General features: G+C 44.0%; 2 protein-coding genes across 2 annotated transcripts in view; one reads left to right on the top strand and one right to left on the bottom strand.

Annotated features, from left to right (window-relative positions):
• The window catches only part of LOC126190827 (uncharacterized), a 104,321-nt gene extending 93,481 nt beyond the window's left edge, over positions 1-10,840 (top strand). The window contains exon 3 of the mRNA XM_049931397.1: positions 9,350-10,840. Coding sequence (XP_049787354.1) covers positions 9,350-10,141 — 792 coding nt within the window. The 3' untranslated portion in view covers positions 10,142-10,840. The remainder of the gene's footprint in view (positions 1-9,349) is intronic.
• Positions 1-25,594, bottom strand: part of LOC126088406 (uncharacterized) — a 992,980-nt gene that overhangs the window by 651,243 nt on the left and 316,143 nt on the right. The window lies entirely within an intron of this gene.

The raw sequence follows: 25,594 nt of genomic DNA, 5'->3' as shown, positions 1-25,594 counted from the left end.
CTGTAAAGGAGATCGCTTATAAAACACTAATACGACCTATTCTTGAGTACTGCTCGAGCGTTTGGGATCCCTATCACGTCATATTGAGGGAGGACATAGCTCAAAAATGGTTCAAATGGCTCTGAGCACTATGGGACTTAACATCTGTGGTCATCAGTCCCCTAGAACTTAGAACCACTTAAACCTAACTAACCTAAGGACATCACACACATCCATGCCCGAGGCAGGATTAGAACCTGCGACCGTAGCAGTCGCGCGGTTCCCGACAGAGCGCCTAGAACCGCGAGACCACCGCGGCCGGCGAGGGAGGACATAGAAGCAATTCAGAAGCGGGCTGCTAGATTTGTTACTGGTAGGTTTTATCATCACGCGAGTGTTACGGAAATGCTTCAGGAACTCGGGTGGGAGTCTCTAGAGGAAAGGAGGCGTTCTTTTCGTAAATCGCTACTGAGGAAATTTAGAGAACCAGCATTTGAGGCTCACTGCAGTACAATTTTACTGCCATCAACTTACATTTCGCATAAAGACCACAAAGATAAGATAAGAGAGGTTAGGGCTCGTACAGAGGCATATAGGCAGTCATTTTTCCCTCGTTCTGTTTGGGAGTGGAACAGGGAGAGAAGATGCTAGTTGTGGTACAAGGTACCCTCCGCCACCCATCGTATGGTGGATTGCGGAGTATGGATGTAGATGTAGGTTGATAGATGTAGATTGAGTGCCGACAGGTGGCCTTTTTCATCGGAATCACGTTTTATGCTCCATCGTTTGTGTGTGCGGCATCAAACGTCTGAAAGGAAACATGCTACAACCAGGAGGGAGCGCTATAGCACGGGAAATGTTTTCGTGGCATTCCCCGGGTGATCTCGTCATTAAGAAATACACGATAGGTCAACGCAAGTACGTCGACGCCTAAACGCAGTTTGTTTTACATAAACACGATGGCATGTACCAGCAGGGAAATGCAACGTGTCACACAGCTCGCAGTGTAAGTGCGTGGTTTAAAGAGTACCAAAGTGATTTTACCCCTCTCCCCTGACGACCAAACTCCTCGGCTTTATAATTATTGCGGGTGGTAGTTAACGAAGAGCTGCAGCTGCGAAATAAAAACTTTTTTGATGGTTGTCAACCGTTATTCCATCCGGCAAAATTTTAGGGATTAATCATTATACCCTTGCCAACATGTTTTTAGCACTCCCGTTTGCTAAATAACTGGGATTATCTGGTATTTCAAACCCGCAGTTATCCCCATGCGGTCAAGTTCGATGGTTAGCCCGAATATGATAGGTTGGCTTAAAATAGTAAACGCATTGCGCCCTTCACTTTTGACGTCCAACAAATTATTACAAATCTTAAGACAGTCTATATATCTTTGTTCCTTACAGGATAACATGTACGTCAATTTCGTTAGTCGCACCTGGTTATTCATAAAAATTTTAAGTTTAGTATTACATGTTGGTACCAGTTTTAACAAGTACGCATGACACACTATCGCGCATGCGCTCTCGAGGCTATAGCCAGTTCCAGTACAACATCCGTTGCTGCCGTACTGCGGTCGCGAAGTGGGGCCGAGGCTGTTTCCCAGATAAGTTATTGCAATATGACGATGTATTACTATATTATAGTTTTTAGTTTTTGACTTTTTCCATTATGGAGAAATCGTAGTTTCTTTCATTCTGAAGAAGGTTGGGTCATCCCAAATGAAACATAGGTAAATCTAGGTAAACATTGGACCTGAGGCTGTTGTTAATTTAAAATTGAGTCGAAAATCCATGGGACCACCTCGACTGGGTGTTCACGCCATGGATCCTCAACCAAGAAACGTAGCGCAGCTGCCCACTGCACTGGAGTCGGTATGGCTCTATGTTGGTACCTTCCGGAACTTCATTGACTCTCTTCCTGAACTGCGAAATTTGGTTATTCAGGCTTTTGAGAAACGGCCACATTGATGTGACCGGACAGTGTGTTCTCCAGTATTACTTACCGATATCACTTTCTGTACTACTTATGGATACAGTTGTGCAACGGTGGAAATACAAGTTTTCTTTACAATCCCCTTGGGCACAAATTCAGCCTTCCATTATTTGTGACATAGAACCAAACAGCCTCCGAATGTTATGTTAAGATACTTCTTGCCATTCCTATAACGTCTCCTGTGTGATTGCAGGAGGATTTCTGATTAGGGGCTGGTATGACACAATAGAACAAGCCACCGTATCCAAGGCCCGTTCTACGGGTGACAAATCAGAGGAACTGCAAGATCAGTTACGAATAGGTACATTCCTCAGAGTGTTTGTGATGTGATCTGCGGTGTAGCAGCTTGCATTATCCTGCTGGAGTATATCGTTTGATACCCTGGTAATTGAGAGTAAGATAACAGTTTACCAATCTTGCCACATATTGGCGAGCATTCAGCCTTCCTAGAGTATACTAAGTCAGTCATGCTGTCATAGTCCGCCTCCGTAGCTGAATGGTCAGCACGGCTGACTGCCTTGCAGGGGACGCGGATTCGATTCCCGGTACTACCAGTAGTTTTTCTTTCGTGGGAGGACTTGTCGGGGTGTAGTCTGTCTCATGAGGGCAGTAGGTAAAGTACTCGACCGGTTAGTAGCGATTCTAAAATCAAGAAACCAGATAAAGACAGGAAGAATAGTGTGGTGAGCACATGCCTTCCCATGCACCATCCGACGACGCCACTGACAGAGGTTGACACGGCGGTCGGTCGCGTCCAACTGGTCAGCCTAGGATCAGAACGCGGAACGCTGAACCTGTTGTCATATACAATAGCTTACTAAATCAGGGTTCCACATTTGCAGGAGTATCGCTGCCGACAATCTATGCTTGCTGTAACAGATGATCTACGGGTCTGACCGCACCAGACAGAAGTGAGACCTATCACTGAACAGCACAGAATGCTATTCAGTATCTCAGATGACTCTGACTTTATACTATGAATGTCTCTGTTATCAGCGGCGGCGTGTCGGTGGTGAAGGACGCTTGACAACTTGGTAATTTGTCCCCAACGGTCGTCGTGACACCCTGCTTATAAACTCTGCCTGGGTTTTAGCTATTGTCATCCACCTGTTTGTCAGAGCCATTCGGAGTGGCCGACCGGTTCTAGGCGCTACAGTCTGGAACCGCGCGACCGCTACGGTCGCAGGTTCGAATCCTGCCTCGGGCATGGATGTTTATGATGTCCTTAGGTTAGTTAGGTTTAAGGAGTTCTAAGTTTTAGGGGACTGATGACCTCAGAAGTTAAGTCCCATAGTGCTCAGAGCCATTTGAACCATCTGAACCAATCAGAGCCATTCGAGCGATCCTAACTTCTCGTAGTGTATTCCTTGTGGAACGATCTTCGTCAACTCTTCTCACCTCACTGTTGTCCTGAGCTCTTCTAGGCAATATACGTTCTGCAGTCGTGCGATGTGCCGGTACGATGCTCCCATGTCCCTCAAGTTACTGATTCAAGGAAAGCCCTAAAGATGACGATAAGCATTACATGCACATTTTCTGGGTTTATTGTGTTGGAATCACTTCTCAGAAGTTCCAGTAACGTTTCACATACCCAACAGCTATCATCTCTTCACACCGTTACTCATTCGTAGAAATGGATTCTTTCTGTGCTGAAAAATACGCTAGCACAAGCATGAAATTTTAATCGATATGATCCAAATGTATGGAAACAATGGAGCATCAGTTTGGTGGCGTTCCGTCAACGTGTTCATTTTGTACACCTTCCTATTCCGTTAGTTGTCACGTCGTTGCCATATGCTTGCCTAATATCACATCCTGTTTCGGTCTTCAATTCGAAGACAGGCTTGATGCAGCCCTCCATGCTACTCTAAACTGTCGAAGACTCTATATCACCGGGTAACTACTGCAACCTACATCCTTTTGAATCTGCTTACTGTACTCATCTTTAGGTCTCCCTTCACAATTTTTACCCCGCTCCCCTCCCCCCACACGTCCCTCCAATACTAAATTGATGATCCATTACGGTCTCAGAATATATCCTATGAACCGCTCCCTTATTTTATTCAAGTTGTGCTACAAATTTCCTCTCTCCTCAGTTCCGTTCAGTACCTCTCCATTAATTATACAATCTATGCATCTAATCTTCAGGATTATTCTGCAACACTACATTTCAAAAGCTTCTATTCTCTTCTCGTCCAAACTCTTTGTCGCCCATGTTTCATTTCCATACATAGTGGCGCTCCAGACAAATACCTTCAGAAAAATCTTCCCGACAGCGAGATCTCTATTCCGTGCTACTAAGTTACTCTTTTCCAGAAACGCTTTCCTTACCATTGCCAGTCTACATTTTGTATTCTCTCTACTTCGGCCATCACAAGTTTTTTTGCTGCCCAAACAAAAAGCCTCATCTACTACTGAAAGTGTCTTGTTTCCTAATCTAATTCCCTCAGCTGATTTAATTCCATTACATTCCATTATCCTTGCTTTTGCTTTGTTGATATTCTTCTTGTATCCTTCTTACAAGATACTGCCCATTTCGTTCAACTGTTCTTCCTAGTCCTTTACTGTCTTTGGCGGAATTACAGTGTCATCAGAAAACCTCAAAATTTTTGTATCTTCTCCCTGAACTTCAATTCCTTTTCATATATTTTTCTTTGGGTTCCTTTACTGCTTGCTTATTATGCAGATTAAATAACATAAGGGATAGGCTGCAACCCGCCTCACACCCTTCCCAACCACTGCTTCCTTTTCATGCCCCTCGACTCTTATTAACTGCCGCCTGGATTCTATACAGGTTGTAAGTAGCCTTCCGCTCCCTATATTTTACTCCTGCTACCTTCATAATTTAAAAGAGAATATACCAGTGAGCACTGTCAAAATCTTTCTGTAAGTCTAAAAATGGCATAAACATACTTTTGCCTTTCCTTAACCTAACTTCAAAGCGAAGTAGTAGGGTTAGTACTAAATTTCTCCGGAATCGAAACTGATCCAACCCGAGCCCAGCTTCTAACAGTTTTTCCATTCTTCTGTAAAGAATTAGTGCTAGCATTTTGTAACCATGAATTATTAAACACAGCTAGTCAAATTGTGACACTTGTCCTGTTTTTGTTCTTCTGTCCTTTTAAAACTCATTACTTTACTACTCATTATTTAAATATAAGGGACGAACAAAAAGATTTCGTTCAAAGGCATTAGATTCCTCGTTATGCCAATCAAGATAATTCACCGTGAGCATTGTGATAATCATTGCATGGATGCATCAGATGCAAGATAACCGTTGGGTAAAAAACCGTGTCCTGTTGCGTGAAGAAGTCTTAACTGCCTGCTTCACATCCTTGTCCGAGAGGAATTGTCAACCATTAAAGGCCTTATTTTAAGGAACCGAAGGTGTGATAGCGTCATGAGGAATGATCAGGACTATAGTGCGGGTGTTAGAATGCCTCCCACTTCGAGGGGGCGGGTAACTAGTGCGTAACATTTTTGACATGGGACATCTGTCATAACACATTAATCAACATTGGACTCCGACAGACATGCTGTCGCAGTCATATTCTTCAATCTCCTACAGATGTTTACCTGCGGTTGTCCTTCGGCACACAAGAAAAGAGTAACAGCACGTTGGTATTGTCTGAACGAATTTGGTAATAACGTCACCCCAACTCACGTTTCAGCTTTTACAGCATGCACGCCAGAAATACAGTAATGCCAAACGAATACCTTGAGATGTCGACGCTTACATACCTACATCGGAGTCGCACTACGTTGCACATACGCTGCAGCAACGCCCTCAAACGAAGACTTTTTGATAGCTCCTTACGAAGGGTAAATCACCTAAAACTTGCCCCACAAATATTTAGACAATGGAATGCTCCATTGATATGCAGATTGGTCAGATTGGAATGATAGGCAGTGTGGCCAACTATGCAGCCCAGACAGAGAGTGTTATCAATTTCAAATGTGTATTTATTTTAAAGAAGTACAAATATTTCAATGGAACCGTGTCTACTGACAGTACCACAATCAAAGTAAACTAAATTATAACGTCAATGGCGTTTGTTGCACGAGTCTAGTGCAAGTAGCTTACGAGACATCGTGGTCTGAGCATTGCAAACATTGACGGTTGTTTGTTCCATGTTTTAGCACAGACGAATATGAATTTCACATGGGTGCGTAAGTTCAGCCCTACACAGATGTTAGTAAGTCTCCGGTGGTGTCGCGTTGTTAACTGGGACACTGCCTAGAACAAACGAAAGACAAACAAATGTGAATGCAGTACCTCTGTGGGGTCTGACACGTAAAGAACCACTGTAGCCTCAAAGCCTGCGCTCAAAAAGACCATCACCAGCGTCAGTACAAGCTTGCAGTCTGCCATGCAACGATTGCTGCACACGTTCTAGCATTTCAGCGAACATTGCTGAACAAACAGCAGTAATACACTGTTTCATATCATCTGTAACTGTTTGAAGAGGTTGATGTCTACGGGGATAATGTTTGGTATACACGGTACACGAACGAACGATATAGTTGTTAAATTCATCATAAGCCATGAGCATGTCCACCTTAATACCATCTTCCAAGCACGTCCTGCTGCGTCCGCTATAACACAATAAGTGACAGGACACTACAATGCAATCGCTGTCTATGCACAACAGAGTGTAAACAAAAATATAACAACGTCGCCTAGCTTGTAAGCAATATGATGGAATGAACAGCTGTTGGTGTTTACAATTTTCACAACGCGGTAACTCGTAAACTGATCGCACTAGCTTCCTGCACTGATATTCTTATGTATGGCACTTTAAGGGTACTGTCAATTTCGTCCCATTTAAAAATTTGTAAATATTCTAGAGAATTGAACTTATCAACGTGTCAAAAGTCTGTGGATTGGCAGCAAATAGGCGCCATTGCCTACAATTCAGTACTGTGAAAACTGCATATAAATAGTGCCTACCATGTCCGAAATATCTGCAGTACAAGTTTACTTAAGATTTTGTATCTGTGAGAATCCACACCCTCCAGATGCTTACATAAACGTCAACATGGTCCACAGTAAGCTGCAATGCGATGTTTATTTCATCGTGCCGTTGGCTAATTTCGGCTATGCGTCGTTATCAGACGCATTTGTACATTGGTAACCATGTTTTTTATTCCAGTCTTCGATAACAATATCAACTCTTTAGGTGATGACCGGTTTCAGTCCATAATGACCATCCTCAGATCTTTTTTACACCATGTTCTAAAGTGATAAGGCCATAATGACATCGTCAAGACATACAAATATAATCAGCACAGCATTATATTTATATGTTTTGACGATGCCATTATGGCCTTATCACTTTCGGACATGGTGTAGAAAAGATCTGAGGATGGTCATTACGGACTGAAACCGGTCATGTGATCAAAGACTGGAATAAAAAACATTTGACAGTATTGGATCACTGTTTGTATACGTAAGCGATCATGTCGCAGTTGGTGAGATTGGTAACCATGTTATTGTACACAGAGTAAAGCTCAGAACACGATCTAAAAAGTTGTCACTGTACAATGGATCCTTTCGTAGAATGACGAAATATGGATACTTTTTGCTCGTAATTAGGAGTGATTCGAAAACGACATATAAGCAGATGTTACAAATGTGCTTCATAATGGCGCTTAGTAGAAATTAGCTAATCGCACGAATAAACAAACATCGCACTACAGAATACTACGGACCATGTTTACATTTATTAATACTCTACAGGATGTTACAAAAAGGTACTGCCAAACTTCAGGAAACATTCCTCACACACAAAGAAAGAAAATATGTTATGTGGACATGTGTCCGAAAACCCTTACTTTCCATGTTAGAGCTCATTTTATTACTTCTCTTCAAATCACATTAATCATGGAATGGAAACACACAGCAACAGAACGTACCAGCGTGACTTCAAACACTTTGTTACAGGAAATCTTCAAAATGTCCTCCGTTAGCGAGGATACATGCATCCACCCTCTATCGCATGGAATCCCTGATGCGCTGATGCAGCCCTGGAGAATGGCGTATTGTATGACAGCCGTCCACAATACGAGCACGAAGAATCTCTACATTTGGTACCGGGGTTGCGTAGACAAGAGCTTTCAAATGCCCCCATAAATGAAAGTCAAGAGGGTTGAGGTCAGGAGAGCGTGGAGGCCATGGAATTGGTCCGCCTCTACCAATCCATCGGTTACCGAATCTGTTGTTGAGAAACGTACGAACACTTCGACTGAAATGTGCAGGAGCTCCATCAGGCATGAACCACATGTTGTGTCGTACTTGTAAAGGCATATGTCCTAGCAGCACAGGTAGAGTATCCCGTGTGAAATCATGATAACGTGCTCCACTGAGCGTAGGTAGAAGAACATGGGGCCCAATCAAGACATCACCAACAATGCCTGCCAAAACGTTCACAGAAAATCTGTGTTGATGACGTGATTGCACAACTGCGTGCGGATTCTCGTCAGCCCACACATGTTGATTGTGAAAATTTACAATTTGATCACGTTGGAATGAAGCCTCATCCGTAAAGAGAACATTTGCACTGAAATGAGGATTGACACATTGTAGGATGAACCATTCGCAGAAGTGTACCCGTGGAGGCCAATCAGCTGCTGATAGTGCCTGCACACGCTGTACATGGAACGGAAACAACTGGTTCTCCCGTAGCACTCTCCATAAGTGACGTGGTCAACGTTACCTTTTACAGCAGCAGCTTCTCTGACGCTGACATTAGGGTTGTCAACTGCACGAAGAATTGCCTCGTCCATTGCAGGTGTCCTCGTCGTTCTAGGTCTTCCCCAGTCGCGAGTCATAGGCTGGAATGCTCCGTGCTCCCTAAGACGCCGATCAATTGCTTCGAACGTCTTCCTGTCGGGACACCTTCATTCTGGAAATCTGTCTCGATACAAACGTACCGCGCCACGGCTATTGCCCCGTGCTAATCCATACATCAAATGGGCATCTGCCACCTCCGCATTTGTAACCATTGCACTGACTGCAAAACCACGTTCGTGATGAAAACTAACCTGTTGATGCTACGTACTGATGTGCTTGATGCTAATACTGTAGAACAATGAGTCGCATGTCAACACAAGCACCGAAGTCAACGTTACCTTCCTTCAATTGGGCCAACTGGCGGTGAGTGGAGGAAGTACAGTACATACTGACGAAACTAAAATGAGCTCTAACATGGAAATTAAGCGTTTCCGGACACATTTCCACATAACATCTTTTCTTTATTTGAGTGTGAGGAATGTTTCCTGAAAGTTTGGCCGTACCTTTTTGTAACACCCTGTATATTTAGGTTTCAGTTCTGACACACAGTTCATCACGGAGTGACACACGAGGACTTTTTTGTAGGAGTGGCAGCGCCAGCGAACGCCGGTGGGCCTGCTGGAGGTGCCGGTGGCGGAGGCGGCGGAGGCGGCGCTGCGACTGTGGGGGCGATTGTGCACCTCGGCGGGCGGCTGCTGCGGTCGCGCCGGTCACGCGCTCACCGTGCGCGACGAGTTGTGGCGCTTCCAGGCGTCGCTCGACAACGCCAGGACGACAGCGCTCGAAAGGGCGGTAGACGACGCGCTGGGGGCGGCGCGACAGGTGGCCGGCAGGTCGCAGCTGGGGGCGGCAGCTTCCGCGGCGCTGGAAGAGGCGCGCCGCGACCTGGAGGCGGCGCTGGCGGACCAGCGCGCCGTGCTGCACACCGTGCGCAGCGCGCAGCGCGAGGCCCTGGGGGCGGCGCTGCTGGGCGCCGGCTGTGCGGGGGGCGCGCTGGAGGCGGCGGAAGCGGCGGAGGCGGCGGCATGGGGGCTGGCGCGCCACAGCGTGGGCCGTGTAGCCGCCCGGCTCCTGGGGGAGGAGAGCGGCCGCGTCGAAGGGCGGTGGGGCGGCGCCGCCCCCGGCTTCCAGCTGACGGCGCAGCGCGGCCTGCGGGCTCTGCAGCTGGTCCTGTGCCAGGCGCAGCGCGTCTCCCGCGCCACCGCCGCCCTCTCCGCCTCAGTGGTGGTCATGCTGGCCCACAGCGCCGCCCCGCCGCCCACGGACGACCACATTGCCGACGCACAGGCAGTGGCCACCGCGTCTCACTTCCGGACGATCCGTGTGGCGCTCCCACTGTCTGTGGCCGCGGTCCTACCAGCACTTTTCGTGCTGTGAGCCAGCCCAGACACTGCGCATCACTTTTAATTGTAAGATCGTCGGCAGCTGACAGTTACTTGTTTACGTTCATTCCAAAGTGGCTGCCTAAACTCTAACGTCCATGATAAGCACTTCAGAACAATGTGTACTACTTCGCACACAGCGACACTCAAACACCACTTGTATCTACAGTAACAGATAAGCACAAAATCATTTAATGTATTAGGTGACCCTTTTAATGTCTCACTATCTTCTCACTTAGAGGTTTTGTAATCCAAAAGGTTGTGAAAACGTAAACGACGATTTCCATCTGTAGGAAATAAGCCTATTAAATGACTGACATAAAAATGAAAAAAAAGCGCTTTTGTACTTTCTGCTTCATAACTCAGCAGTTGCCTTTTTCCATTTTGCATGAGCTATAGCGACATCATTTATAAGGGCTCACAGTATGTGAACGGTCGAAGTTGACACTAACATATGTTCAAAATTGGATCCAGTTGTACCCGTCAAATATATGAGGGGTATGTACAGCTGTGCGTGATATTAAACTTATTAAGACAATTACATCAGCTGTAGCGCTCTAAGCTCCCTTCACGGTGCAAGTTGAAAATTGCTGTTATTTAAGATACGTGTCTTACATTTACTCTCTGTGATAATTTTCATGTTTAGTTGCTTTGAAGCACCGTGGAAGACTACGAAGATTCATACATTTGCAGATTTTGCCCTTACATAGTAATATGTGAATAATAAATAACTTAAAAGAACAAAAACCATAACTCCAAAGTAAACATTTCACTGTAACTGCTTATTAAGATCTAGAATGAAATCTTCAAAAAGGCCAGATACTGTGATTTAATTTAGTAACTTGAAGTAACTAATACACCATCGTTATGAACACGGAAACGAGAAGCCGATGAAACATGTATGGTGAGAGACAAACACTCCATTTTGTACGTAGCTGAAGACGTTTTTGTAATTTCGGCGAACAGGGAGGATCGCTCTGACAACGAAAAGCTGAGTTTTCACCATAGGATGCGCAACGTGGGAATCGACCTAACAGTTCTCTCTTTACGAAGAAGAACCGTTGACTCCATTAAGACTCCAGCTCTAAGCAGTCCGAGACCAGGGAAGGGAGAAATAAAGTATTTTTCACCGTGTTAGCAACAACAATGACACATTTCCATTCCTAATACCGTGTACAAAAACAGTTGGCATTCGAAACAGCTCCCAATCGTCACAGAATGTGGTAAATACAGGTTATACATGGTTTCCACGGGAATCATGTACTATTCTTCCAGCGAAACAATGGTCAGTTAAAGTAACGACGATGGAGGTGGATAGCGATCACACATCCTTGCCTCCAAAGCAGAGCACTAAGGCTGAATAACAACCATGTTTGGTGACCGTTGTGGTTAGGGCAGATGCTGCGGTAGCCCTTCGCACTCAGAAAACAAGTTCTGGACAATGTGAGCTGCGAGGAGAGAGGCCCTGCCGTACTGCAACGCAGTAGGGAAAAAATACAGTACCGTGAGATGGCAGTAATACGAATTTGCAGAATAACCTTGGAGTCCATGGAATACTACGATATGGCAATCCAGATCATCACCAAACCACCACCTGGCAGCAAGCAGTATGTGCCGCAGGCTTTGGACGGCGTAACTTGGTCAGAAATTGGAAACAGGGTGAAACAAGACTCATCCGTCCCGATGACTTTCTTTCATTGCTTCACAGCCCAGCTTGTACGGCTTCGGCAGGAATAATATCTGGATTTGGAATTTCAGTTCGCTTAGAAATTCACAGCTTCTGGATCTCCCATTGCGTTCATTTGGCGCCGATAGGATTCACGAATGCGGTATTCAGCTCTGTAGTGACTTTTGCAGCTGTCGTCCTCTTATTTTTTGGAATATTCCTCTTGAGTTACATCGTGTCACGATCACTCAACGCCGCGTTGGATTAGCCGAGCGGCCTAAGGCGCTGCAGTCATGGACTGTGCGGCTGGTCCCAGCGGAGGTTCGAGTCCTCCCTCGGGCATGGGTGTGTGTGTTTTTCCTTGGGATAATTTAGGTTAAGTAGTGTGTAAGCTTAGGGACTGATGACCTTAGCAGTTAAGTCCCATTATATTTCGCACACATTTGAGCATTTTAATCACTCAATACACACTTTTCGTCCGCGTTGTGACTTAGCGCACAATACTTTTTGGTTTTTCTCTGTAACGGGTGTAAATCTTCGATACACTGTCTCCTGGATCACCAAATATTCGGCTACTTTAGTTACGGAAGCAAGGGCCATACGAACACCAAACCCTTGCCCACGTTCAAATTAATGTAGCTCCGACCTAATGCACTTCCATTCACAAAGAACGCGGTTCTGACCACTACTGACACATGCAACATATTTAGGGCATTGCGCAGACCTACGTCTGATACTAGTAGACTTCCCTTGGCCAGGAATGCCCTTTTTGCAGTGCTGCTCTGCTTTTTATGTCCTCCTCGCTCCATCCGTCATGGGTTAATTTTCTGCCTGTGTATCAGAATTTCTTAGTTTCATCTACTTCGTGATCATCAATTATGATGTTAATGTCTCGCTGTTGTTATTTCTGCTGCTTCTTCGATTTACTCTCAACCCACATTCTATACTCGTTAGACTGTTCATTCCAATCAACAGATCTTGTAGTTTTTCTTCACTTTCGCTGAGGATAGAAGTCTCATAAACGAATCTTAACATTCATATTCTTTTATCTTTAATTTTGAGTGTGTGAATTTCTATGGGACCAAACTACTGAGGCCATCGGTCCCTAGACTTACACACTACTTAAACTAACTTACGCTATGGACAACACACACACTGATGCCCGAGGGAGGACTCGAACCTCCGGCGAGAGTGGCTGCCCGATTCGTGACATGGCGCCTCTAACCTCGCGGCCACTCCGCGCGGCTTTAATTTTGATCCAACTCTTGAAACTTTCTTTTATTTCCGTCATTGCTTCTTTGACGTATGGATTGAACAGCAGCGGTGAAATACTACATTCCTGTCTTACACCCTTCTTAATCCGTGCACTGCATTGAAAGTCGTCCATTCCTATCGATCCTTCTTGGGTCTTGTGCATAGCTTACCCCTATTATTGGCGCTTTTCCAGGTCAACAAAATCAATGAACGTGTCTTGATTTCCCTTCAGTCTTGCTTCCATTATCAACCGCAACGTCAGAACGGCCCCTCTGCCGGCTTCACCTTTCCGAAAGCCAAACTGGTCGTCATCTAACAGAGTCTCAATTTTCTTTGCCATTCATCTGTAATTATTCTTGTCACCAACTTGGATGCATGAACTTTTAACGTGAATGTGCAATTATTCTCGCACTTGTCGGCTCTTGCAACCTTGGAAACTGTATGAATGTAGTTTTTCTAAAAGCCTGATGGTATATCACCATCAAAACACCAACCTGAATAATCATTTTGTCTCAACTTCAGCCAATGAGTTTAGAAATTCCGATGTAATGTTATCTATCCCTTCTGCCTGATTTGATTTTAAGTCTTCGAAAGCTCTTCTTTTAATACTGCATCCCCTATTTCTTCCTTATTTACACCTGCTTCTTTCTCTATCACGTCGTCGGGTAAGTCCTCCCCCTCATAGCCGCCCTCGATGCACTCTTTCCATACATCCCCTCTTTCCTTCACATATATCAGTGGAATTCCTATTGTACTCTTAATGTTCCTGCCCTTTCTTTTAGTTTCACCGAAGATTGTTTTGACTTTTCTATGTACTGTGTCAGTCCTTCCAACAATTATTTAATTTTCAGTATCTTCACATTTTTCTTGCAGCCATTTCGCCTTAGCTTCCCTGCACTTCCTATTTGTTTCATTCCTAATTGTGTTGTATTTCTGTACTCCTGAATTTCCCTGAACATTTTTGTAGTTCCTTCTTTCGTCGATTAACTGAAGTATTTATTCTGTTACACACAGTTTGTTCACAAAAAAAATGGCTCTGAGCACTATGGGACTCAACTGCTGTGGTCATAAGTCCCCTAGAACTTAGAACTACTTAAAGCTAACTAACCTAAGGACAGCACACAACACCCAGCCATCACGAGGCAGAGAAAATCCGTGACCCCGCCGGGAATCGAACCCGGGACCCCGGGCGTGGGAAGCGAGAACGCTACCGCACGACCACGCGATGCGGGCGTTTGTTCACAGTTACCTTCCTTGTATCTACGTTTATGTCTCCAACTTCTGTAATTGCCATTTTTAGCAATGTCTATTCCTCTTCAACTGAACTACTGAGCTATTCAATATCGGAATATCTATAGCTTTGAAGAATTTAAAGCGTATTTATTTATTTCTTAGAATTTCCGTATCCCACTTCTTAGCACATTGGTTCTTCCTGACTAGTCCGATAAACTTCAGTCTACGCTTCATCATTACCAGATTGTGACCTGAGTCTATATCTGCCACTGATACCCTTTACAATCCAATATCAGATTTCGGAATCTCTGTCTGATCATGGTGTAATTTAACTGAAATCATCCTGTATCTCCTGACGTTTACCAAGTATACCTCCACCTCTTGCGATTACTGATCAGAGTTTTCGCTTTTACCATCTGAAATTTATTGCAGAACTCAATTAGTCTTTCTCTTCCCTCATTCCTATGACCAAATCCATATTCTCCCGTACCCCTTTCTTCTACTGCTTCCCCCACAGTCGCATTCCAATCCCCCATAACTATTACATTTTCATCTCCTTTTACGTACTGGATTACCTGTTTAATCTTCTTCTATACTTTCTCTAGCTCTTCATTTTCTGCCTGAACTATCGTTGTCGGTGTTCATTTGCTGTCGATTCTGATGAGAGAAACCTTATCACTGAACCGTTCACATTTACTCACTCCCTATCCTATTCATGACGAGACGAACTCACGTTATTCCATTTTCTGCTGATGTTGATATTACCCTATACTATCTGTCCAGAAAAGCTTGTCTTCTTTTCATTTCACTTCCCTGTGACCACTATATCTAGATCGACCTTCAACAATTCCGATTGCAGATTTTCTAGCTCCCCTACCACGATTAAATTTCTGACAGTCAACACTTCACCTCGTAGAACTTTATCCTATTGTTGGTTAATCAATCTTTTACTCAAGATCACCTCCCCTTTGGCAGTCCAATACCGGAGATCCGAATGGGGGACCAGTACAGAACGTTTTGCTAATACCAATCTCATCATGACACATAAATTACAGACCACATTTCTTGCGGACGCATGGTATTTGCATTGAATTCAGTAGTTTCTATTGCTTCCTGCATCCTCATGCCGTTGGTCATTGGTGGTTCTTTCGCCTTTTAGGGGCAGTTTCCCACCCCAAGAGCAAAAGAGTGCCCTCAACCTCTGTCCTTTCCTCCGTCATCTTCGACAAGGCCATTGGTGAATGAGGGTGACTTCTTATGCCGGAAGTCTTCGGCCGCCATTACTTATGATTTTAGCTCAGAAGTTAATCCGTGGTTTGGTACGAACCTGGAAGCGAAGAAGTTTTGACAACTAATGAAAGACACTTTTTCTTCTTCCTCCATCATTAGTCCGAGCGGACGTCACATGACACCCGTGCAAGTTCATCGTTGATTACGTCATTCAGTCTTTTTTGTTGCAGGGACAATCAGCCATTCGATCAAACACACTGAGCTACCGTGCCGGCAGTTCCACGCCGCCAAGGCGGGGTTAGCATATAGGATGATGTTCAAGCACGAATTTCTCCTGGTGTTTAAATTTTTTTTTCGACTCTCCTGCATTATTCTGATATTATTCCTGTCATGTCGATGGACTTGACTAACTGTTTTGAACAAATGACTGTCAACGATGTAGATGGGTGCTTCTTTTTATGTCAAAATATCTCTTCTGGCTGGTCCCCTTACATTATCACTATGTCATAGATATGGCGGAAATGAATGTTTTAATGTGACCATAGATAATGTACCTCAGAAAGTTATATGAATTGCGCCATGGATCACATCAGGAAGTAAACAATGAAATACTTTGTTGACAGTTGCATCTCAGGCGTTCCAAGTGTAGTCTACAATCTTCTTAAGCTGAAACGAAGTCTTCTGTTTGCTCGTAAGCCGGTGGTAAATCGTTGTTGTATACGTATTACAAACAGTCAGATCGATTACCCGAGTGATAATGGAGGTGATTCTTATCCAGGGCTCGAAATTTTATCCGAATGTGACGAAGTAAGTAAATGAAATAACTTTTACTCAAATGATCAGCTGTTACATATTTTGTTACAGTCGGGTTACATCTTGTGGTCAAATTGGTAGTCTTTTCGTACGACTAACGAAACGGGATGAAAAACAACTATTTTTATAAGTAACAATTAATGTTAAAGAAAACTATATCAACAACTGCCGCATAATAGACGCAAAGAGAGTTCGGGGAGGCTGACAAACAAATATTTGTATGATATGCACTGGTAAGTAATTGCGGAATCCATTTCTAGTAATCTGTTATTGACGAGTTTAGATATTTAATATTTGTGACTTTTTTGCAATTTTTGCCGATATGTATTTGAATTTGTAATTCTTTTTAAAGTTCGTTCGCTCCTCGGCGAGACATTGAGTTGTGCTACTGTCAACCGTCGACGTTTTAACTGTTAAGAAGGCTGCTGCAACGGGAAGCAGAGATATAACTGCGAGCCACTTGAGGTAGCGCAGGAAACCAGACGAGTGCCTCGCCGGCTTTGCCTGGTGTTCGTGATGAAGTGGGGCGAGTCAGTGCGTTGCTCTGACGAGCGGCGGCTGCCCTGGCCACAGGGCCACTGGCGCAGCAGCGGAAGCCGTAGGACGCGCTCTGGCGGCGCCTTTGGCAGACGCAAAGGCCTGTGAGGCCAGCAGCGGCAGGGGTGTCCCCACAGCGGCCTTACACACTGCAGGCGTCTGCTTAAAGGGAGCCCAGCCATCGCATAGTTTGCTACTTCAAGTGGTGGTGGGGGGGGGGAGGGGGAATGGGGCTTCAGGGTATTACTGTACTTCCCGTCTACATACTTTATGTCCTAGATATGCTGTTCATAACTCTACTCAGCCGTGTGTATTAAAACTAACTGTATGTATACAGTTTATGGTGCATGTTGTGTAGAGCAGCTTACCCAGCACATGAGCTAATGTAGGCCACGGATCGAACGTATGGTAAAGACAGCACAGGATCTTCGGCGAGCACGAAGTATCCTCCTGCACCTGACTGGCGCGTATAGCACAACACCGACTGAGGCGCTCCTGGTGATACTAGGCTTGCTTACCAGAAGAAAAAAAAGAAACAATGTTGGATCAAAAGGGTCGAATATGTTATGGTAAATGAGATAATGGGCACAGGAGCCACATCGAGCAAGAAAATAAAGGCATATATTGGCAGAGAACAGCAAGAAATAGTTGTATACGCTTTTAGTTATTTTATTAACTGGTTTTCTCCCCACAGCATGGCCTGCATATGTTTTGGATACATATCTTGAACACACTTCCTTCTCCCTTCTCAGTGTCCATCTCCTCCTTCCTATGACTCTCCACATCATCCTTCCATCTCTATCTGTCTCCTTCTCCACACTGTGTCAGTCTCTTCATCTCCTCCTCACCACTCTTTGCCTACATCCTCCACCCCATCTTTATGACCATATCTTCCTCCTCCCTCCCTCTGACCACATTTTCCACCACCTCTCTCTTTGGATCTCTGCCTACCTTATTTCCTTTTCCAAATGCCCCTACCCCTCTATCCCTGGCACCTGCCTCATGCATCTCCCCCTCCTACCATCTCTCCATCCATTTCCTCCTCCTCTCAGTCTGTCCATCCCCTCCTCTATCCATCTCAATCTGTCTCCAGCCACACTCACCACACCATGTAGCCCACACAACACAGTTCAGTGAAGGAGGCTGATACTACTATCACAACATGTCTGACAGGCAGGAGATCCTGCATGTTGAGGACTGGAAAATGGCTTTTACCCCTGACGTATAGGCTGTTCTGCAAATTAGGTTGATTTTGGGGGCCGGTACTGTTGCCACACAACATACTTGTGATGCACGGCAGCCTATACACCAGGGGCTGGAAAATCACATTTTTGCCCATATCTCACTGTCCATATCATATTGGAACTATGAGGTTCTGAACTCCATATGCTGATCCTCGTGAGGCCTGCTGCCTCTGTTCCAAATTTGTTTGAAATCCATCTGAGGGTTTGGCAGGAGAACCAAGCATACACACATAAACTGTTCTTTGTATACATAACAGACTTAGCGCAATATAAACCCAAAACGCCCAGAGAGCTAGCTTTTTTGGATTCAGTCAGCGAGCGACTACTTGACACAGCAAGACAACACTACCAATGTGTTGTTTCACATATACGTTACAGAAACATATCAGCAGGGCTAATTTAGTGGTGAAGATTTTATATACATTGCTCGTTAAGTTTTTCCTTACTCATCAGTGTGCTTTTATTTAGTGAATATTCTTGTATTACATGTGCCAGAGATAATATTGCGTCTGCTGATAATATTTTAAATCGCTGTGCCCTAGTTATTGCAGTTTCACAATGCAAACGTCTATGAGCTAATGTTTTGGTACATAACAAAATTAAATGAAAAACTAAATTCACTCAATTTCTTCAATGATTCTATTTTATATTATGCATATAATTATAAACAATACCCTTCAGACATGCATACATATCCGAAAGATGTGTCTAGTACTATGAAGGACATTGTATAGTACTATACACACACTGTAAAATACAGACATTACAAAAAATGTTATTACTTGCCAAGACAGACTGAAGCAACGATAATAATAATGTCTCCCGCTGTGTGGGAATCACATAATATGAATGAGGAATTAGGGCCGTGAACGTGATGACATATGGAGATTTGGATCTGGCCAAGAGGTGTGTACAGATAACCAAAGGGGTTAAGGTGATCACTCGCGTTAGATAGGAAATCTGGGTTGGAGCTCTGGTCCAGCACAAGGTTTCATGTGTCACTAATAAAATGAACAGCTGTTGTCTAATCGTATTCACAATTTGTAAATACATTTCTTCTAAATCCTCTAAATCCACACAGCCAGAAACTTATGCAACTGACAAATACTTTCACAAATTGATACATACACTTCAATAAAATTGATTTTTCTGTAGGAATGTGATAAATGTCAGGAGCATTTTTACCGAAGGCTCTCTTTAACATGAACATCTAATGGGCAATTAAGTAATAAAACTTTTGCATTTAAAACCACTAATACGAATAATTAAAATTTGTTTCTTTTCATATTATCCAGAACTAAGCTTAATGGGAAAAAGTAACATTTAATATTTATGTGTCATTATTGTCTCGAAATGCTAATAACGAAAATCACCTGTTCATTTACATTCAATTGTGCTCTTCGTATGAGCAAAAATAAAATAAACCAGAGCCATATTTCAAAACTTAGTAAATAGAATATATTGTGTTGCTAACATACAGCTAAGTCAGTTTTTTTTTAATTTTTAAACTAAGATAACAAATTTATTGTTTTTATATTTTTTTATTTTTATACACACATGATCTTGCCTTCTGAAAAACTTAAGTATTTCATTCCCGCATAAGTCTACAGTTACGCTTAACAGTTCTCTACAATTTCAAGCGTGATCTTTTTATTCTAATCTCATCCTAGTATATAAATGCACATATTATTCACATCATAATCTACTCACAATAATTAGGGACACACGAAGCAGTGTATTTCTGATACACGATACTCAGACTTCTATATGAGAGCGAGTCTCAACGGTTCAACATCTTTCGACATGACTGTGGACCATGACCACAGACTCAGACCAACTCACACTATCTCAACATATAAAACTGAACAAGGCTTCGGCCGCTTACAATAGTGTACTTCATTGGAACGTGGTTTAAACTCACCGCAACTTGTAGCATGCTAGCTTCTTGGTTTATGTATATCATTCTCGATGGGCTGCGATTATCTTAGGTATGACGTCATAGTTCTTCATACTGATCGCCAGATGTAGCGTTGTGGTATATTGGAGTAGAACACTAACATGAGCGTTCTGCATTTCGGATGGACATATATCTGTGCTCCAGTTGGACAAAGAGTAATATATAGATTTATAAATTATTTTTATTTCCATTTTGAGGTAGATGCTTTTAGTTGAGTTTTTTGAAACGCCATGCTCCTGAGTTATAATAACACATTTGAAAGTTTTTGTTAAATCTATTGTGTGTTACATTAATACACACAAAATCATGTGCAACATTTGGTCTTTTCTTGTGTCTACATAATGCACTAAAAGACAATAGCAAATAAATAAATGATGTCCTTAAAATGTACTATTTAAAACGAAACTAAAGAAAGCTCATTCGGCTAGGAAACCAGAGCAAGGGCCAACAGTTTGACATGGAAGTATACCTTCCATCTAACTTGGTTTGCAACTTATCTACAGATGTATGAAGGAATATTTTTAATGGATGTACTTTTCTTTGAGATCTTCTAAAGGCATGGACAGTTACATGACGTTCATTACAGTTCCACGGCAATTTTTCGTAAAATAGTACAAGATTTCCGGTCGTAGCGCAGACTCCGACGTGTTCCCCTAGGTTAACGCTACACATCATACGAAACGTTTATGTGCTAGGACATCGGCATTCTCTTTTTTACACAGTTTCCGCCTTCTTACGAACATTGTATATTTGATACAGACAAATACTGTTACTTATTGAACAAAATACGACCTTACGGAATACTGACGACTTCCTAGCAGAAAGATCCAGGCATGTCATGGTTAGCTGGGATAAATCTTAGTAAATGTCGCCTCGGTCGATCGCTGAGGTATGATAAAGGGCCATTAATTTTTGATATGTGTAAGTATTTCTGGGGGATAGTGTCATACGTACGATGAAGTCGTTCGCTGTTGATGCTACTATAAACGGGGAATTGCAAATGCGGGAAAACTGTAGTGAAACACAGAATATGATGCAATGATTGGTAGTTGACTCTCTTTAAAAATAAATGGAATGCACTGTGCATAAATAGGAGAAAAGTCTTATTACTTTTTTGATCAGACGTTTCACTTTAATTCAATGAATATGATGATGCTCATTAGATATTAACAAGTATGCGTCCTGAGTGATTAATTATGGAACTACCGTACAAAACCAGTTTCTAAGAAACGCAAATATCAGACACAACTGAAGAACTGTAAGTAAAATAATGTAATTCACTTTCGGAGTAGAAAATGGGCAAAACTGTCGTCCGAATCGTTTTTGAGTTGTCTCACGGAGATGCTTATCTAACTTCAGCGGAAACGTTGCAACAAAGGCGTAATATTTTGCTGATCAAATTCCGAGAGTGTACACCGCAAAAATATCAAGGCATATACATCATGTGAAATAACGACGATGGTAAAATCAGAAGGCCTGAAACCCTCGCCCACCACCCTCGAATGGATCTGGAAAAGAGGGAAATGCTTAGTGTACAACATGCCCTGGGCCACTCATAGTGTATTGAGGCAGGTGTAGACTTCAGATCATTACAAGCCTCATACCATTATACTCCGCATCTGAACGAGTGTTAACGAAAATGATATGTAATGCGATTTCAAACGGATGTTTACTTCAGTATCTCGATGGATCATAATATCTGTTACAGACGTTAACATTACTGTCCCTCAAGCTGCTATCAGTTGTTGAAAATCTTGTTTGATAACGTTAAGTGCTAATGAAGTATTGTGGATGTCCATGTTACATCAGCGACAACATGCGCAGTAATGAAGGGCAGACCGTTAGCCCTTCTGCAGGTCAAGAGTCGGCGTTAGATTGGTGCCCGATCGCCATTGGCCGCCCATGGAAATGTTATGTCATCTCAGCGATGAGAGCATTAGGGGCAGCGCAGAGCTCGGTATTGACAATCTATCGGCTGTGACCTTCTTCACGAGTCCATCCGAGCACTCGCCTTAAATGATTTCAAGAAATCACAGAAAATCTAATTATGCATGACTTGGTGCGAAATTATGCTCCGCTTTCTCGTAAACATGAATCCAGTGCATAAACCGTCTGCGTGAGGAAAGAGCCTAAACAATCTGCCTGAGGCGATTCCTGTGTGCAACGAACTCATCATCATCCCTGTGAGCAACCGGCTGCCTCACTTCCTCTTATCATAGCGTTTGGTACGTACTTCGCTGTCATAGAGTACACGCCGCCTTTCAACTATTCCTTGAAGCAGATGAATATGCTAGGGAAAATTGAAAAATGTTTCAAATGGCTCTGAGCCCTATGGGACTTAACATCTGAGGTCATCAGTCCCCTAGAACTTAGAACTACTTAAACCTAACTAACCTAAGGACGTCACACACATCCATGCCCGAGGCAGGATTCGAACCTGCTTACGTGGCAGTCGCGCGGTTCCGGACTGAAGGGCCTAGAACCGCTCGGCCACCGTAGCCGGCGGCAAGTTGAAAAAGAGAGACAGGGAGAGAGAGGGTGAGTGATATTTGTGTGTATGATAATCCCCTCAGAAATATTTCTCTGTTTCATACCTCCTTTGTATTGCCACAGGTGACGTGTCACTGACCTCATTTGTACTGAGACTGCATGCAGTACACGCGAGGCGCCTGTTAGCCGCCACCGCCCTGAGTGGAATACGCAAGTGCTCATAAATCTTCACCAACCTGCAGCCTTCTATAGCTGTTGTCCCTTGAGGCTGTAACAAACTCTTAGCGAGGAACGATTATTTTAAAAATAATTAAATTACCGATCAGTTTGTTCATAAGGGACGCCACTCGCTTTTTATTGGCAGAATACGAGGAACTGCACATTACATTCCACTTTAGAGTCACAAATATTTTCTATTCTTCAACAAATTAATGAACTACGTATTTCTGCAATTATAATCACACTGTTCTTAACTACATGTCCACATAACTAAACACTGCTAATAAAGTTTTAACCTGACACCGACCGCGGCAGACAACATGTCTATTCTCCGACACTGCAGAACCAGCTATGATCTCACAGCCGTACCACTTGGCCCGCCATCTAAGTTAGGCGCGAAGCTAAGATCACCGAAGTGCTTCGTCTGCCTTATTGTTTAGAAGTTGTTTATGATTCTGCTGATTATTAATACTTGTGAGGCAATGGAATGATAGCACGCTATTGAGAGATGCTTTAATTAGAAATTCAAGTAAATAGGCTGTTTAGTTTTTCTAATATTAATAATAGAAGATTATTATTTTGGCGCGCAACTGACGAATGCAGCAGCCAATCGCGGAGGAGGACCACAATTTGGGCGGTCTTTCACACGATACCTGTACCGAACAAACACCTGTCATCGGTACTTCACACCACATTGTCATCTTACCACTTGTACCTCCTCGACTGCTCTAAGATGAGCTTCTTGTCTTGTGACAGCGAGAGCGAGAGCACCAGCAGCAGCACAGTACTGTTTGTATAAAGCGTTTATTTTGCATTTTGTTTACGACCTTCCACTAAGGAAGGGATTCTATTTGTGTTTATCTGCTCTGCATAGTAACTAACAGTTCTTGATAAAACTTTACGTAGTTTTCGTGTTAGATTTCTTAGTGTTTTCTTGATCGTTTAGAACAGAAAGCGCCCTAAAACCGTCTTTGTTTGTTTCGCGGCCGTTAGCCACTAGTCACTTGAATCAGCAGTTGTCTTGTGACAGCCAGAGCGAGAGCACCAGCAGCAGCACAGTACTGTTTGTATAAAGCGTTTTTGTACTTATTTGCTGCGCTTAGCTTTTAAATAGTTTTTCTGGGAAAACCTAGCGTAGTTTTCGCGTCTCGTATTTCAGTGAGTGTTTCTTGATTATCAGAGTAGCTCATCAGAAGATTATCTTGGGAATTTGTCACCGTATAGGGTAGGGTAAACATAGTCATGTGTAGGGACTGTGGTTGTTGTGAGCGGACGCAAGGAGAATTGGCCACTCTTCGGGGGCAGGTGGAGGCTTTGTCTGTTAGGCTCATCGAGCTCGAGGCGCAGGCGTCGGCTCGTAGTGGCGTTGGGGCAACTGTGGTGAGACCTATGCCTACTTCGGTGGCCTTGGAATCACATGGAACCCCTGATGTCGCTGCGTCTTCCGGCAGTGAGCATCTTACCGGTCAGCCATCACTCCAGGGTGAATGGCGGACAGTGGTGGGCTCTCGCGTGCCTGGCCGAAAGGCGAAGGTGGGATCTGGCCGCGTGGCAGCTGCCTTACCCCTTTCCAACAGGTACGGGGTGCTTCCTAGTGGTGATGACATCGTTTCCGAGCCACCACAGGATGCCTCGCCTGTTGGGCCAGTGGCCGATTCTCCGGCAAGGTCCCGACAGTCACAGAGGGCGGGCCTATTAGTTATAGGGAGCTCCAACGTTAGGCGGGTTATGGAGCCCCTCAGGAAAATAGCGGGTAGGTCGGGGAAGAATGCCAGTGTGCACTCGGTGTGCTTGCCGGGGGGTCTCGTCCGTAATGTGGAGGAGGCCCTTCCGGCAGCTATTGAACGCACTGGGTGTGACCGGCTGCAGATAGTAGCACATGTCGGAACGAATGACGCCTGCCGCTTGGGTTCTGAGGCCATCCTTGGTTCCTTCCGGCGGCTGGCTGATTTGGTGAAGACAACCAGCATCGCACGCGGAGTGCAAGCTGAGCTTAATATCTGCAGCATAGTGCCCAGAGTCGATCGCGGTCCTCTGGTTTGGAGCCGTGTGGAGGGTCTAAACCAGAGGCTCAGACGACTCTGCGACTATAATGGTTGCAAATTCATCGACCTCCGTTATTGGGTGGAGAACTGTAGGGCCCCCCTAGACAGGTCAGGCGTGCACTACACACCGGAAGCAGCTACTAGGGTAGCAGAGTACGTGTGGCGTGCACACGGGGGTTTTTTAGGTTAGAGGGACCCCCCCTTGGGCGAAACGATAAAATACCTGACGGCTTACCAGAGAGGACATTATCATCGTTTATAAAGAACGTCCGTCCTCAGAGACCAAAAACAGGAAAAGTTAACGTAATGTTGGTAAACTGCAGGAGTATCCAGGGCAAGGTTCCTGAATTAGTATCTCTTATTGAAGGAAATAGTGCGCATATAGTATTAGGAACGGAAAGTTGGTTAAAACCGGAAGTGAACAGTAACGAAATCCTAGACACAGAATGGAATATATACCGCAAGGATAGGATAAACGCCAATGGTGGAGGAGTATTTATAGCAGTAAAGAATTCAATAATATCCAGTGAAGTTATTAGCGAATGCGAATGTGAAATAATCTGGGTTAAGCTAAGTATCAAAGGTGGGTCAGATATGATAGTCGGATGCTTCTATAGACCACCTGCATCAGCAACCGTAGTAGTTGAGCGCCTCAGAGAGAACCTGCAGAACGTCGTGAAGAAGTTTCGTGATCATACTATTGTAATAGGGGGAGACTTCAATCTACCAGGTATAGAATGGGATAGTCACACAATCAGAA

The sequence above is a fragment of the Schistocerca cancellata genome, chromosome 6 (assembly GCF_023864275.1).
Source record: "Schistocerca cancellata isolate TAMUIC-IGC-003103 chromosome 6, iqSchCanc2.1, whole genome shotgun sequence".
Taxonomy (NCBI): Eukaryota; Metazoa; Arthropoda; class Insecta; order Orthoptera; family Acrididae; genus Schistocerca; species Schistocerca cancellata.
This window is presented reverse-complemented; position numbering and strand designations above follow the sequence as displayed.